The following is a 12931-nucleotide window of genomic DNA, read 5'->3' as shown; positions in this document are numbered from 1 at the left end:
TTTTATTCTATCTAATTAAAAACATTCCTTTAACCTTTTAATCTAGGCAAAAAAAAAAAATCCACATTTCCGTGTCTTCTTATAACCTTTTATCAAAAACACATTTCACTTTCTCTGAATTCCTTACATGTAAAACTGTTTTTTAGTAGTCAAAGTTACATGTTACAATGTTAACTCTTAGCAACTTTTACTTTTGATGAAACCCTTGGTAAGTAAGGGATTTTAATTACATACTAGGCATGGAGTCTAGGACACAGACACAAGTGTAATAAGGTCTGACTCCAGTGTATTAATCGTTAGGGGGTGTGGCTAACTTGATGTGTACCAGGCCTTACCTAGCTATAAAGCAGACAGGTTGTACAGTGAACAGTCATAGTGGCATTTTGAGAAATCTTTAAGAGGCCTAATGACCTTTAAATTGTACAACATTTCTTGCATAAATTTCCTTTAGTGAATTATTTCATAACTTATACAGACCATCTACAATATGCTTGGGCTTTCTGATTTGTCCTAAACATTCCTCTTTTTAAATAACCAGTCATTTTATTTTAGGTTAATAATTTACTGTACAACATCTTTTCTTATATGAAATCTCTTTTCTTTATAGCCTTTGTATATTTAGGGGGCATGGCTAATTCATATGTCCCAAGGCCTTATTTAGAATCTACTGGCTTCAAGATAGGTGAATTGAACAATTTTTAAAAGTCAAAGAACCAATTTATGACCTTTATGTATTTGGTAAATCTAATATGTGACCTATATAATTTAGATCAAATGTTTATATTTTGAAGACATTTTTGTTTTCCCAATGATCTTTAAAACTGTTTTTATATCCAAAAGATTACTTGTCACATGAACTAAAAGGTGTTACACTTTTTACTTTTCTGACAAAATATTTGATTTAAGCTCTTATTATTTTTAAACCAATTAATCAGAGTTCTTTCATATCACACACACAACACATGTAAATACAAAGACAGAAGATTCAGTAGTTGTAAAGTTTTTCTTTGTTTCTTTTTTTTTTTTTGAAGGAAAGTTTGTATTATTTTAACTATTTTTATGTGTAGAAAACTCAACAGTGTACATTTAACCCAGTTTAGTGGCAAGTTCTTTAGACTTTGCCTTTTTGGGTGTGGCGATCTGAGCCACTGACTTGAGACCCAGAACCTTTCCTCCCCAGTGATGGCAGATCTCATCCTATCTGTCATTGTAATTGGTCCTGATAGCTTCCACCAGCTTAGCCAAAGCACCTTTGTCTTCTCAGTTAACCTGTGTGAAGACGACAGTGGTGCAGGTCTTCCTGTGGACTAGACGTCCCAGTCTTACCTTCCCCTTGATAATGCAGTAAGAGACTCCCATTTTACGACACAGGGCAGGCAAGAAGACAACTAGCTCGATGGGATCCACATCAGGTGCAGTCACCACCAGCTGAGCTTTCTTTTTCTCCACCAAGGTGGTGATAGTGTTAACTCCTGCTTGAAGGACAGGTGGTCTTAATGGGGATGTCCCCTTTGCTAGCAGCTTTCTTCTCCGCCTGGGCTAACAGCCTCTGCTTCTCCTCTTGCTTTGTCTCTGGTCTGTACTTGTAGGCCAGCTTAAGTAGCTGAGTAGCTGTTTGGTGGTCCAGGGCCTGGGTGAACTGGTTAATTGCAGAAGAACACTTCTAGCCACTTATAGAGGATGGCTCTCTGCTGCTGCAACCTCATATAGCGGGGCCATTTTGGGTGAGGCCCCTTTTGGGCTGGATGTCCTGCCAAGTGCCACAATTCTTAGGCCTTTTCCCAAACAGGAAATTCACCACTTTCTTGGCCTCCTGCTTGTTCATAACAGCAGGGGCTGGAGCCTCCTTCTTCCCCTAGGCCTTCTTTCCTTTCGGCATCTTGGGTCGGAGGAGGAGAGCTTCTTTGTCAGTTTCTTAATTGGGTTACTAATTTCAGGGTGGAGCCCAGGGCCAGGAAAGCAAGTAGTTTTTATGGCCTAATAAGTAAACAGAGCTGGAAAACAAAACAGATTCCCCTAAATTAAGGGTACCATTTTTACATCAGATCTTGGATCTAAAAAGGAGAGAGTTAGTTCATTCCAAGGGAAGTCTTATTTCTCAGTAGGGGGTGGGGATACCTCCCTATTTCCTGGGCCTGGCCATCTCTGACTCCTTTAAGCAGTATTTTGTCATTCTTGTTATAAAAATCTTTCACCTCCCTGGTTAGCTGTATTCCTAGATATTCCATTCTTTTTGTGGCAATTGTGAATGGGATTATGTTTTTGATTTGGTTTTCGGCTTGGTTATTGTTAATGTAAAGGGATGCTATTGATTTAGTATCCTGAAACTTTGCTGAAGTTGTTTATCAGTTTAAAGAGCTTTTTGCTGAGACTTTAGGGTTTTTGAAGATATGGAATCTTGTCATCTGAACATAAGGATAGTTTGACTTCCTCTCTTCCTTTACTGAATGCCTTTTATTTTAATCTTTTTCCTGATTGCTGTGGCCAGGACTTTCCAATTCTATGTAGAATTGGAGTTTTGAGGGAAGGCATTCTTGTCTTGTGCCAGTTTTCAAGGAGGAATGCTAGCTTGTGTCCATTCAGTATGTTGGCTTTAAGTTTGTCATAGATGACTCATTATTTTGAAGTATGTACCTTCAATGCCTAGCTTGTTGAGGGTTTTAAACATGAAGGATGTTAAATTTTTTTGAAAACTTTTTTAGCATCTATTGAGATAATCTTGTGGGTTTTGTCTTTAGTTCTGTTTATATGATGAATAACATTCATTAATTGTTGTATGTCGAAACAGCGTTGCATACCAGAGATACAGCCTACTTGATCACACTGGATTGACTTTTTGATGTTCTCCTGGATTTAGTTTGCCAGTATTTTGTTAAGAATGTTTTCTTCAATGTTCGTCAAGGATATTGACCTGAAATTTTCTATTTTTTGTTTTATCTCTGCCAGGTTTTGGTTTCAGAATGATGCTATTTTTTTTTTTTTTTTTTTTTTAGGAGGCAGAGTCTCACTCTGTTGCCATGCTGGAGTGCAGTGGCACAATCTCTGCTTACTGCAACCTCTGCCTCCTGAGCTCAAGCGATTTTCCAGCCTCACCCTCACAAGTTGCTGGGACTACAGGCCTGGGCCACCACGCCCAGGTAATTTTTGTATTTTTAGTAGAGACGGAGTTTCACCATGTTGGCCAGGATGGTCTCAATCCCTTGACCTTATGATCTGCCCGCCTCGCCTTTCAAAGTGCTGGGATTACAGGCATGAGCCACTGCACCTGGCTGATGCTATTCTTATATAATGAGTTGAAAAGGAGTCCCTTTTACTCAGTGTTTTAAAATAGTTTTGGTAGAATTGACATCAGCTCTTTGTACATCGGGTAGAATTCAGCTGCAAATTTGCCTGGTCCTGTTCTTTTTTTGGTTATTAGGCTATTTATTACTAATTCAATTTTGAAACTTGTTGGCTTATTCAGGGATTCTGTTTTGTTGCTGTTGTTATTGTTCAGTCTTTGGAGGATGTGTCTTTGCTGCAAGGTTACAGTCCTCAAGCGTGGCCCAAATGAACTCTCTACTTATATTCATGTTGCCTCAGCTTTTTTTTTTTTTTTTTTTTTTTTAGGTAGACATATTACTCACAGCATGCTAGAACAGCCTCTATGAGGAGGTTTTTCCTTTGTACTGTACTTGATGTAACACCCAAGGATGCAAGCCAGGTTGATCCCACCTAGAATCTGCACATAACATTGGCTTCTGCCTGAGATTCACAAGACAGGGCCAGACTTTGGATTGAGAATATACAGAAAACCAACAGGAGGCATTTTCTGCATTGTGAGATGTCAACATAGACATCTGAAACCCCCCTTTGAGAGTGTGGCTTTTTAAGTTTTTTAGATCTTGTTCAGTGACCTGTTACTGTTATGTGAGAGGCTCCTATGTGAGAGTCTGATGACAGAATCTTTAAGTTTAAACAAGCATCTTAAGAGTAAGAGATCAAGGCCACAAAATATCCAGAGCCGTGATAACCACAACTATACCTACCTGTAAAATGTCATGCTGGAGCAGAATATTCTTGTCCTTCCTCTTACCCAAAAGTGAATGAATCAGGATAGGTGATCCAGGTTCTGGAGCTCCACCAGAGCAGTTCCATTTTCTATTTAGAATCAGCCTGAGTCTCTCCATCCTGGCTTATCAGTAGGCCCTCAGCTTTGGATCACTAAGAACCCTCTCACAATCACCTAGGCATCTTTGAGACATTTGAGGATGTCCAGGGCAGAACTGTGTCAGGCTGACAAGAGTGAGTACTTCTGCTTCTCTCAGTATAAGAGAAAGAAGTAATCCTGTGTTTTTTGCTCCCCTCATACAAGAGGTAACTTTAGTTGGTACCAAGATGAGAGTTTCTCCAGTTTCCTGGTACTTAGGTGAAAGACAAAGAGGAGGTCTGGTGACTCAAACAAATAAACTAATTGCTTCCATTTCATATGATCATTCAAAACATAGATGAGCCAGGTGCGGTGGCTCATGCCTGTAATCCCAGCACTTTGGGAGGCCAAGGTGGGTGGATCACGAGGTCAAGATATCAAGACCATCCTGGCCAACATGGTGAAACCCCATCTCTACTAAAAATACAAAAATTAGCTGGGTTTGGTGGCATGTGCCTATAGTCCCAGCTACTCAGGAGGCTGAGGCAGGGGAATCTCTTGAACCTGGGAGACGGAGGTTGCAGTGAGCTGAGATCATGCCACTGAACTCCAGCCTGGTGACAGAGCAAGGCTCCGTCTCAAAAAAAAAAAAAAATAGATGAAGCAGTCATGAACCCTACCATCCAGGAACTTTTAGTCTAGACTAGCAACTGGGTACATGGTTGAAGTAAGCATTATATGATTAGTATAATGAATAGATGCATATAAAATAACTTCAGCTTTATTTGGGCCACTTTTTAAATATTTTTGTGACTTCTGATATCACCTGAAGGGATATTTATGGACAGGAAAATTGTTATTATTGTTTGTTTCTTTTACCTTGCTAAGAATACATATGTATCATCTGATAAAATTATCCTAGAAAACCTTGAGAGATTTAAGTTGCTTACTATTATATGTTATAACATTGACAGGGCAGATTAAAATTACATAAATTCTGGGATTTTAGTTTCTCTTAGGTAAGCTTAGGAAAAACTGAACTGGAAATACCCCAGTGACATAGAGAACAGAGTTCTACAGAGGGTCCACTGCCTAACTCAGGTCTGTTTGTTTGTTTAAGATAGAGTTTTGCACTTATTGCCCAGGCTGGAGTGCAATGGCACAATCTAGGCTCACTGCAACCTCCACTTCCCAGGTTGTGGGAATTCCGAGTAGCTGGAATTACAGGCTTGCACCACTATGCCCGCTAATTTTTGTATTTTTAGCAGAGACAAGTTTTCTCCATGTTGGTAAGACTGGTCTCGAACTCCCAACCTCAGGTGATTTTCCTGCCTATGCTTCCCAAAGTGTTGGGATTACAGGCATGAGCCACTGCACCGAGCCTTCACCCCTTGTTTTTTTTTTTTTGAGTTGGAGTCTTGCTCTTGTTTCCCAGGCTGGAGTGTAGTGGCGCAATCTCGGCTCATTGCGACCTCCGCCTCCCAGGTTCAAGTGATTCTTGTGGGTCAGCCTCCCAAGTAACTGGGATTACAGGTGCCCGCCACCACACCAAGCTAAGTGTGTGTGTGTGTGTGTGTGTGTGTGTGTGTGTGTTTTCTTGAGATGGAGTCTTGCTCTGTTGCTCAGGCTGGAATGCAGTGGCATGATCTTGGCTCACTGCAACCTCTACCTATGGGATTCAAGCGATTCTCCTGCTGCAGCCTCCTGAGTAGCTGGGATTACGGGCGCCCACCACCATGCCCATCTAATTTTTGTATATTTAGTAGAGACGGATTTTCACCATGTTGGACAGGCTGGTTTTGAACTCCTGACGTCAGGTGATCCACCTGCCTCACCCTCCCAAAGTACTGGGATTAGAGGCATGAGCCACTGTACCCGGCAATTTTTGTATTTTTAGTGGAGATAGGGTTTCACCATTTTGGCCGGACTGGTCTTGAACTCCTGACCTCAGGTGATCCACCCACCTCAGCCTCCCAAAGTGCTGGGATTATAGGCATGACCACCACACCCGACCAGATTCATACTTTTTGGAGCCCTTATTTAGGTCTGGCCCCACCCTGAAGTCTTGCCTCACAAAACTGATTTAAAATGAGAGATTTTGCTGGTGAATCCTGCTGCCTTTCTAGAGCTGGTGCTCAAAATTTCAGACACCCAAAAGGAGGTAAATGAGAAAAATAAACTGTATATTTTAGGATCCTAATTTTTAAATTTTGTGTTAAAACCAGTGCTTACAGAAATATTCCATTTAGCAACTTGTTTTCTATTCCTGCAGATCCAGTAGTTGTTCCACAAGTCACAAAAAAGTGAATATAAACGCCATAAAAATTTCTCTAAACTACATTAAATTCTCTCATTCTGTATCCCTCCTATCTGTCTATATTTAGCTTTTATTCTATACATTTTATTTTTAAAAATGACAGAGAAACAGATGAAGAAATAAAAATGCTGAACCCTTTATCTAAATCCTGGGAATTATTGAACACTTAGTACCAACTCCCAGGGTGTTGTGAGGATTAAGTCACATAATGTGTTATTCCCCACACAGTGCTTTGTAATCTACTCTTGAGCAGATAGTACCTGCTTAATAAACATTGCATTATTACATGTTTACATGTTGTTTTTCTAATGCAGACTCATTCACACATTGTTGCCTTCTGTTTCCTCTGTAAACTTTAAAGAGCCAGCAAAGAATACGAAACTTTTGGATGGAGATTGGTTGTCTTTATTTGTACCAGAAATATTCGTGTTGTGACAAGAGAGCTGAGTGTAAGGGACTCTGTGCTGTGCCTGCTTTCTCTAACTACTGCTAATAATGAACCCAGGGGTAGCAACATCAGCATTGGCAGGGCACTTGTTTGAAACACTCATTCATGGACTTTTTCCAAACCTGCAGATTCACATTACATAGAGTGGGACCAAAATTCCCAAGTAATTTTGTTTTTTTTTGAGATGGAGTCTAGCTCTGTCACCCAGACTGAAGTGCAGTGGCACGAGCTCATCTCACTGCAACCTCCACCCCCCGGGTTTAAGCAATTCTCCTGCCTCAGCCTCCCGAGTATCTGGGATTACAGGCATGCACCACCACACCAGCTAATTTTTTATTTTTAGTAGAGATGAGGTTTCTCCCTGTTTGTCAGGCTGGTCTTGAACTCCGTACCTCAGGTGATCCGCCCACCTCCGCATCCCAAAGAGCTGGGATTATAGGCATAAGTCACCGCTCCCTATCCTATTACCAAGTAATTTTTAAGCTCGTGAAAGCCTGAGAGGCAGTGCTTATCAGCCCACTCCTCTTATTAGGATTACTAAAAATACAAAAATTAGCTGGGCGTGATGGCATGTGCCTGTAATCCCAGCTACTTGGGAGGCTGAGGCAGGAGAATCACTTGAACCTGGGAGGCGGAGGTTGCAGTGAGCTGAGATTGCGCCATTACACTTGAGCCTGGTAAGAGAGTGAAACTCCGTCTCAAAAAAAAAAATTTTTTTTTTTTGCAGAAATCTCTTTACTTTGCCCTTTCCACAGTTTCTATTTATTGTTCCGGATGGAAGCATCCATGTTGTTTTAATGAAGGGCCTCATGTGACTCTAAGGTGAGGCCAGAATCAAGTATGAGGCCTTCAAAATAGATTCGTGAGAGTGAAGTGCCACCTTTGCACTAAAGGGTGGTCACAGGGCCTATTCTGTTTGGGTTTGGTAGGGACAGGGCAGTGTGGTGCATATTTCCATTACTGTAGCAGAATTTGCTGGTGTCTGTGGCAGGGGAGGGCACCTGTGGACAGGAAAAGAGGAACATATATTTTTATTTCCATGGAGCAACTCATTTTTTCCTGAATCTCTTCTGTTATAAAGGAGAGAAATGCATGGACTTTTTGGTCGTGGTCCTTCTGTCTGTGGTTGTGAGGCTAGTGTCTCTGTGTGGAGGTGGTGCTGATGCCTTTAAGGGAATTTCCTTAAGATGCAGGTGTTACTTGTTCAGAGAATTTTATCTGAAAAGGATTTCCAGAGAAGGAGGAGAAAGAGGAATAATGGCTTCTTTTCAGCTACACATGTCTCAGATCGATAGCTGTGTCCACTCTGCCTCCTGGAGTGCCATGTGTTTAGTACTTGCAAACCTTCTCTACTTGTGTTTTTCCTCCCCAATGAGTTTGCTTGAAGTACTTTAAAAAATTCTTGTGATAGTCAAGGGTCTCTAAAAAATACTTGTTTCTGGCCAGGCATGGTGGCTCATGCCTGTAATCCCAGGATTTTGGGAGTCTGAGACAAGTGGATCACCTGAGGTTGGGAGTTCAAGACCAGCCTGACCAAGATGGATAAACCCCATCTCTACTAAAAATACAAAATGAGCCGGGCGTGGTGTCACATGCCTGTAATCCTAGCTACTAGGAGGCTGAGGCAGGAGAATCACTTGAACCTGGGAGGCAGAGGTTGCGGTGAGCCGAGATCGCACCATTGCACTTCAGCCTGGGCAATGAGAGCAAAACTCTGTCTCAAAAAAAAAAAAAAGAAGTTTCTTGTGTACCAGAGCCTTCTCTACATCATGGCCTTTTATATGCAATGCAGAATTCCTACCATGAATTTTTGATCTGCCATATTGAAAGTGTTCCTTTTGTGACTGTTGAACATGGGAAGATGTGGATACTCAAGATTCCTATTGGGGGAAAGCTGGGGTCCTTAATAAAGATGGAGAACATATATGTTGTGGTTTCATCTAAACCCAGGAAGTTCTGAAAAAAGTATTAAGAGATACCTGCTCTCTAGAGTGCTAAAGAAAGACTACTTAAAATCATTATTAAAATTATGGAACGCGAGAGATATCTTGACCTTTGCATAAAACTGATTTTTTTATGGTTAAATTCAGTCTAGAATTGACTTTTTGAGGGGTAATATCTCAGCAGTGATGCTATGTTCTTCTGTGTGCATCAGCGCATCATAAAAATTTGTTCTAGTGTAGTTGATATTAATAATTTGCTTAAAGAGCTCTCTGACTTTTTTTTCACTGTAGAGTTAATTATTTTTTTCTTTATTATTAAGTATCTTTATACAGCTAATGTGCATAAACCATCACAATTAATCTGGTTTTTTTCCTTAGGTTTTTTGTTTGTTTGTTTGTTTGTTGTTTTTTTGCATGTATCTGTCTTTGGAAAATGAAGACTCTTATTATTGTTTACAAGCCAGAAAATTTAGGAAAAACACAGTCTCTTTCACTTGCCTAATGTTTGACAAAATAGTCTTCCTCGGTTAAAAACATTAGCATTACTAGTGACCTTGTTAGAATTTTAAAAACTCAGACTTTATTCCAGACCTTCTGAAAAATATATATAAAAAAAAATCTTCACAACAGGATCTCCAGTCTATTGTACACATTAAAATTTGAGAGGTACCTTCTAACTGAACTTGTTTTTTCTTGTCTGAAAAATATACACAACTCATTATGATGTAAGTATAGCACTCAGTGATGTATATGTTTGTGTTTGTGTCCTTAATTATATACTTTATCATCCAGAGAAGTATCATATATGCACTGGTGTTGTGAATCTTATGCCATTCTCTGCCCTCAGAGTAAGAGAATACATTAGAAAATATTTCTGTGTTAAAAATTATTGGATAATTTCAGTTATTCTTATAAGTCAGAATCAGTTCTCTTTACTCTTTCATTTCACCTCAATTCAAATAATAAATTCTGCCCATGGCCCCTTGGTAAATATATGTGTGTCTGTGTGTATGTGTTTTTCAGGAGACATTGACATTTAGGGATGTGGCCATAGAATTCTCTCTGGAGGAGTGGGAATGCCTGAACCCTGCTCAGCAGAATTTATATATGAATGTGATGTTAGAGAACTACAAAAACTTGGTCTTCTTGGGTGAGGATAACTTTAATACACAATTTTTAATATACCCTAAAGGTTTTATGTCTCTATTTTGTAGAATTTTTTTGATAATTTATGCTTTGCATAAGTGAGTTTCTGATCCCAGTTTTCAAGAAAACCTTGATGATTTGTCTGTGTAGAAAAGAATTTCTTCAACATGTTTCATCTTGATCTAAACTTTCCACATTCCTGAGCTGATGTGTATCCTTCACTCTAGATTAGTGGTCATTCCAGAAATTTAGTGGCATAAACTATCATTACCCATATCTTAAAATCTGTTTGCCATCACCAATTTTTGATTCAGGTAGTAAAATTAAAAACCTACAAATTTAAAATATTTTCTAAATAGTTAGAGATGTTTCTCTTTAGTTAGTATTTTCGGATTAATTTTATTTGTTTATTTATTTATTTATTTATTTTTTTGAGATGGAATCTCACCCTGTCGCCCAGGCTGGAGTGCAATGGTGTGATCTTGGCTCACTGCAGCCTCCACCCTGGATTCAAGCGATTCTCCTGCCTCAGCCTCCCAAGTAGCTGGGATTACAAGTGTGCACCTCTGTGCCCAGCAAATTTTTGTATTTTTAGTAGGTATGGTGTTTCACCATGTTGGCCAGGCTGGTTTCAAACTCCTGACCTCAGGGGATCCACCCGCCTTGCCCTTCCAAATTGCTGGGATTACAGTGTGAGCCACTGTGCCTGGCCAAAACAGTTTTTTGTTTTTGAGACAGAATTTTTCTCCTGTTGCCTAGACTGGAGTGCAGTGGCGCTACTACCTGCCACCTCTGCCTCCCGGGTGCAAGCAATTCTCCCTCTGAGCCTCTGGAGTAGCTGGGACTACAGGCACCCGCCACCATGCCCAGCTAATTTTGTATTTTTAGTAAAGATGAGGGTTTCAACATGTTGGACAGGTTGGTCTCAAACTTCTGACCTCAGGTGATCTGCCCGTCTCGGCCTCACTTTGGATTAATTTTCTAGAATATTCTGTCACATCCTTTTTACTGAGCACAGTACTAGGTTAGTAATTAGAGAATATAGGCAAGATTCATGTTATTTATTTTTAATAAAGCAGGTATTGCTGTCTCTAAGCAAGACCCAGTCACCTGTCTGGAGCAAGAAAAAGAGCCCTGGAATATGAAGAGACATGAGATGGTGGATGAACCCCCAGGTAGGTGAGAGTGAAAAAAAACAGATGAGAGGTCCAAAGGTTAAAAAAAAAAAAAAAGCATATATGCCAGTCCTTACAGTGGGATTTGGGAAGCATCTAGTTTCTGGGAGGCCTGAATATTTTCTTAAGATTTTTTCTCACATGGGGGCATTTTCTGTCTTATGCTTTTAAATTCTCTAAGAATTCTACTTTTTCTTGGGGGATCTTCCTTCAAGCATACAATGAAAGCCAAAGTTCTTGTCATAGCATATAAAAGACTGTACAATCTGACTGCTTTTTTATTCTTTTGGGGGACACACAAATGTCTGTATAATTTTGAAAAATTCTTTGTTAAATTATTTTTTAGTTCTCTTTTTGAATCCTGTCTGAAATATGTGAGAGTAGGGATTTCTGTTCCATTAAGCGTTTCTTGTTAATATTTTGCATATTCCATCCTGTTTGTATTACTATAGTCTTAAAATATAGTTTGAAATTATAAATTATTATGTCCCTCTGCTTTGTTCTTTTTTCTCAAGAATGCTTTGGGTATTTGAAGTTTATTACAATTTCTTGTAAATTTTAGAATTGTATTTTCTACTGTGAAGAAATGCCACTGGAATTATCATAGAGAGTTTATTAAATATATAGATTACTTTAGATAATATGGCATTTTAACAATATTTATTCTTTCAATCCTAGACATGAAATTTTTTTTTTTTTTTTTTTTTTTTTTTTTTTTTTTGAGACAGAATCTCACTCTGTCACCAGGCTGGAGTGCAGTGGTACAATCTTGGCTCACTGCAACCTCCTCTTCCTGTGTTCAAGTGATTCTCCTGCTTCAGCCTTCTGAGTAGCTGGTACTACAGGCTTGTGCCACCACACATAGCTAATTTTTTTTATTTTTAGTAGAGATGGGGTTTCACCATGCTATTCAGGCTGGTCCCAGACTCCTGACCTTGTGATCTGTCCACCTCGGCCTCCCAAAGTGCTGGGATTACAGGCATGAGCCACTGCGCCCGGCCGACATTAAATATTTTAAAATTCATTTTTGTCTTCTGTAATTTTTTTCATTGATATCTTATCTATTTCATTGTAAAGATTTTTTACCTTCTTCATTATATTTGTTCTCAGAAATGTATTTTAATGCTATTGTTCATAAGATTATTTTCTTCCTCTGTTGTATAAGATAGTTTGTTTTAAGTGTATGGAACCATAACTTGTATGTTAATTTTATATTTTGTTAAGTTACTGACTGTATTTATTAGTTTAGACAAATTTTTCTTTTTTTTCTTTTTTTGAGATACAGTCTCACTGTGTTGCCTAGGCTGGAGTGCAATGGCATAATCTCAGCTCACCACAACCTCCGCATCCTAGATTCAAGTGATTTTCTTGCCTCAGCCTCCCAAGTAGTTGGGACTACAGGTGCCCGGCACCATGCCCAGCTACATTTTTTTTTTTTTTTTTTTTTTTTTTTTTTGCATTTTTAGTAAGACAGGATTTCACTACGTTGGCCAGGCTGGTCTTGAACTCCTGACCTTGTGATTTGCCCCTGTCAGCCTCCCAAAATGCTGGGATTACAGGTGTGAGCTACTGCACCTGGCTGTTTAGACAAATTTTAATGTACTGTTTGTGGTTTTTCTATATATAAGATCATATGATCCACAAACAGCAACTTTTTACTTATTTCTTTTTAATTCCAATGGCTTTTTAAAAATGTTTTTGACTAATTCTTGTGCCACACACTTTCGGTGCTACATTAAAATAGAAGCATTGACAATGGGCACAATATGGTTT

At 39.3% G+C, this 12931-nt stretch overlaps 1 protein-coding gene across 1 annotated transcript in view; it reads left to right on the top strand.

Moving 5' to 3' along the window:
• Positions 1-12931, top strand: part of LOC126942236 (zinc finger protein 431-like) — a 36564-nt gene that overhangs the window by 8295 nt on the left and 15338 nt on the right. The window contains 2 exon segments of the mRNA XM_050769595.1: positions 9861-9987; positions 11063-11158. Of these exon segments, the coding sequence (XP_050625552.1) occupies positions 9861-9987; positions 11063-11158 (223 nt within the window).

Source organism: Macaca thibetana, chromosome 19, assembly GCF_024542745.1.
Source record: "Macaca thibetana thibetana isolate TM-01 chromosome 19, ASM2454274v1, whole genome shotgun sequence".
In the NCBI taxonomy this organism is placed as follows: domain Eukaryota; kingdom Metazoa; phylum Chordata; class Mammalia; order Primates; family Cercopithecidae; genus Macaca; species Macaca thibetana.
The sequence above is the reverse complement of the archived record's forward strand: the minus strand, read 5'-3'. Positions and strand labels throughout refer to the sequence as shown.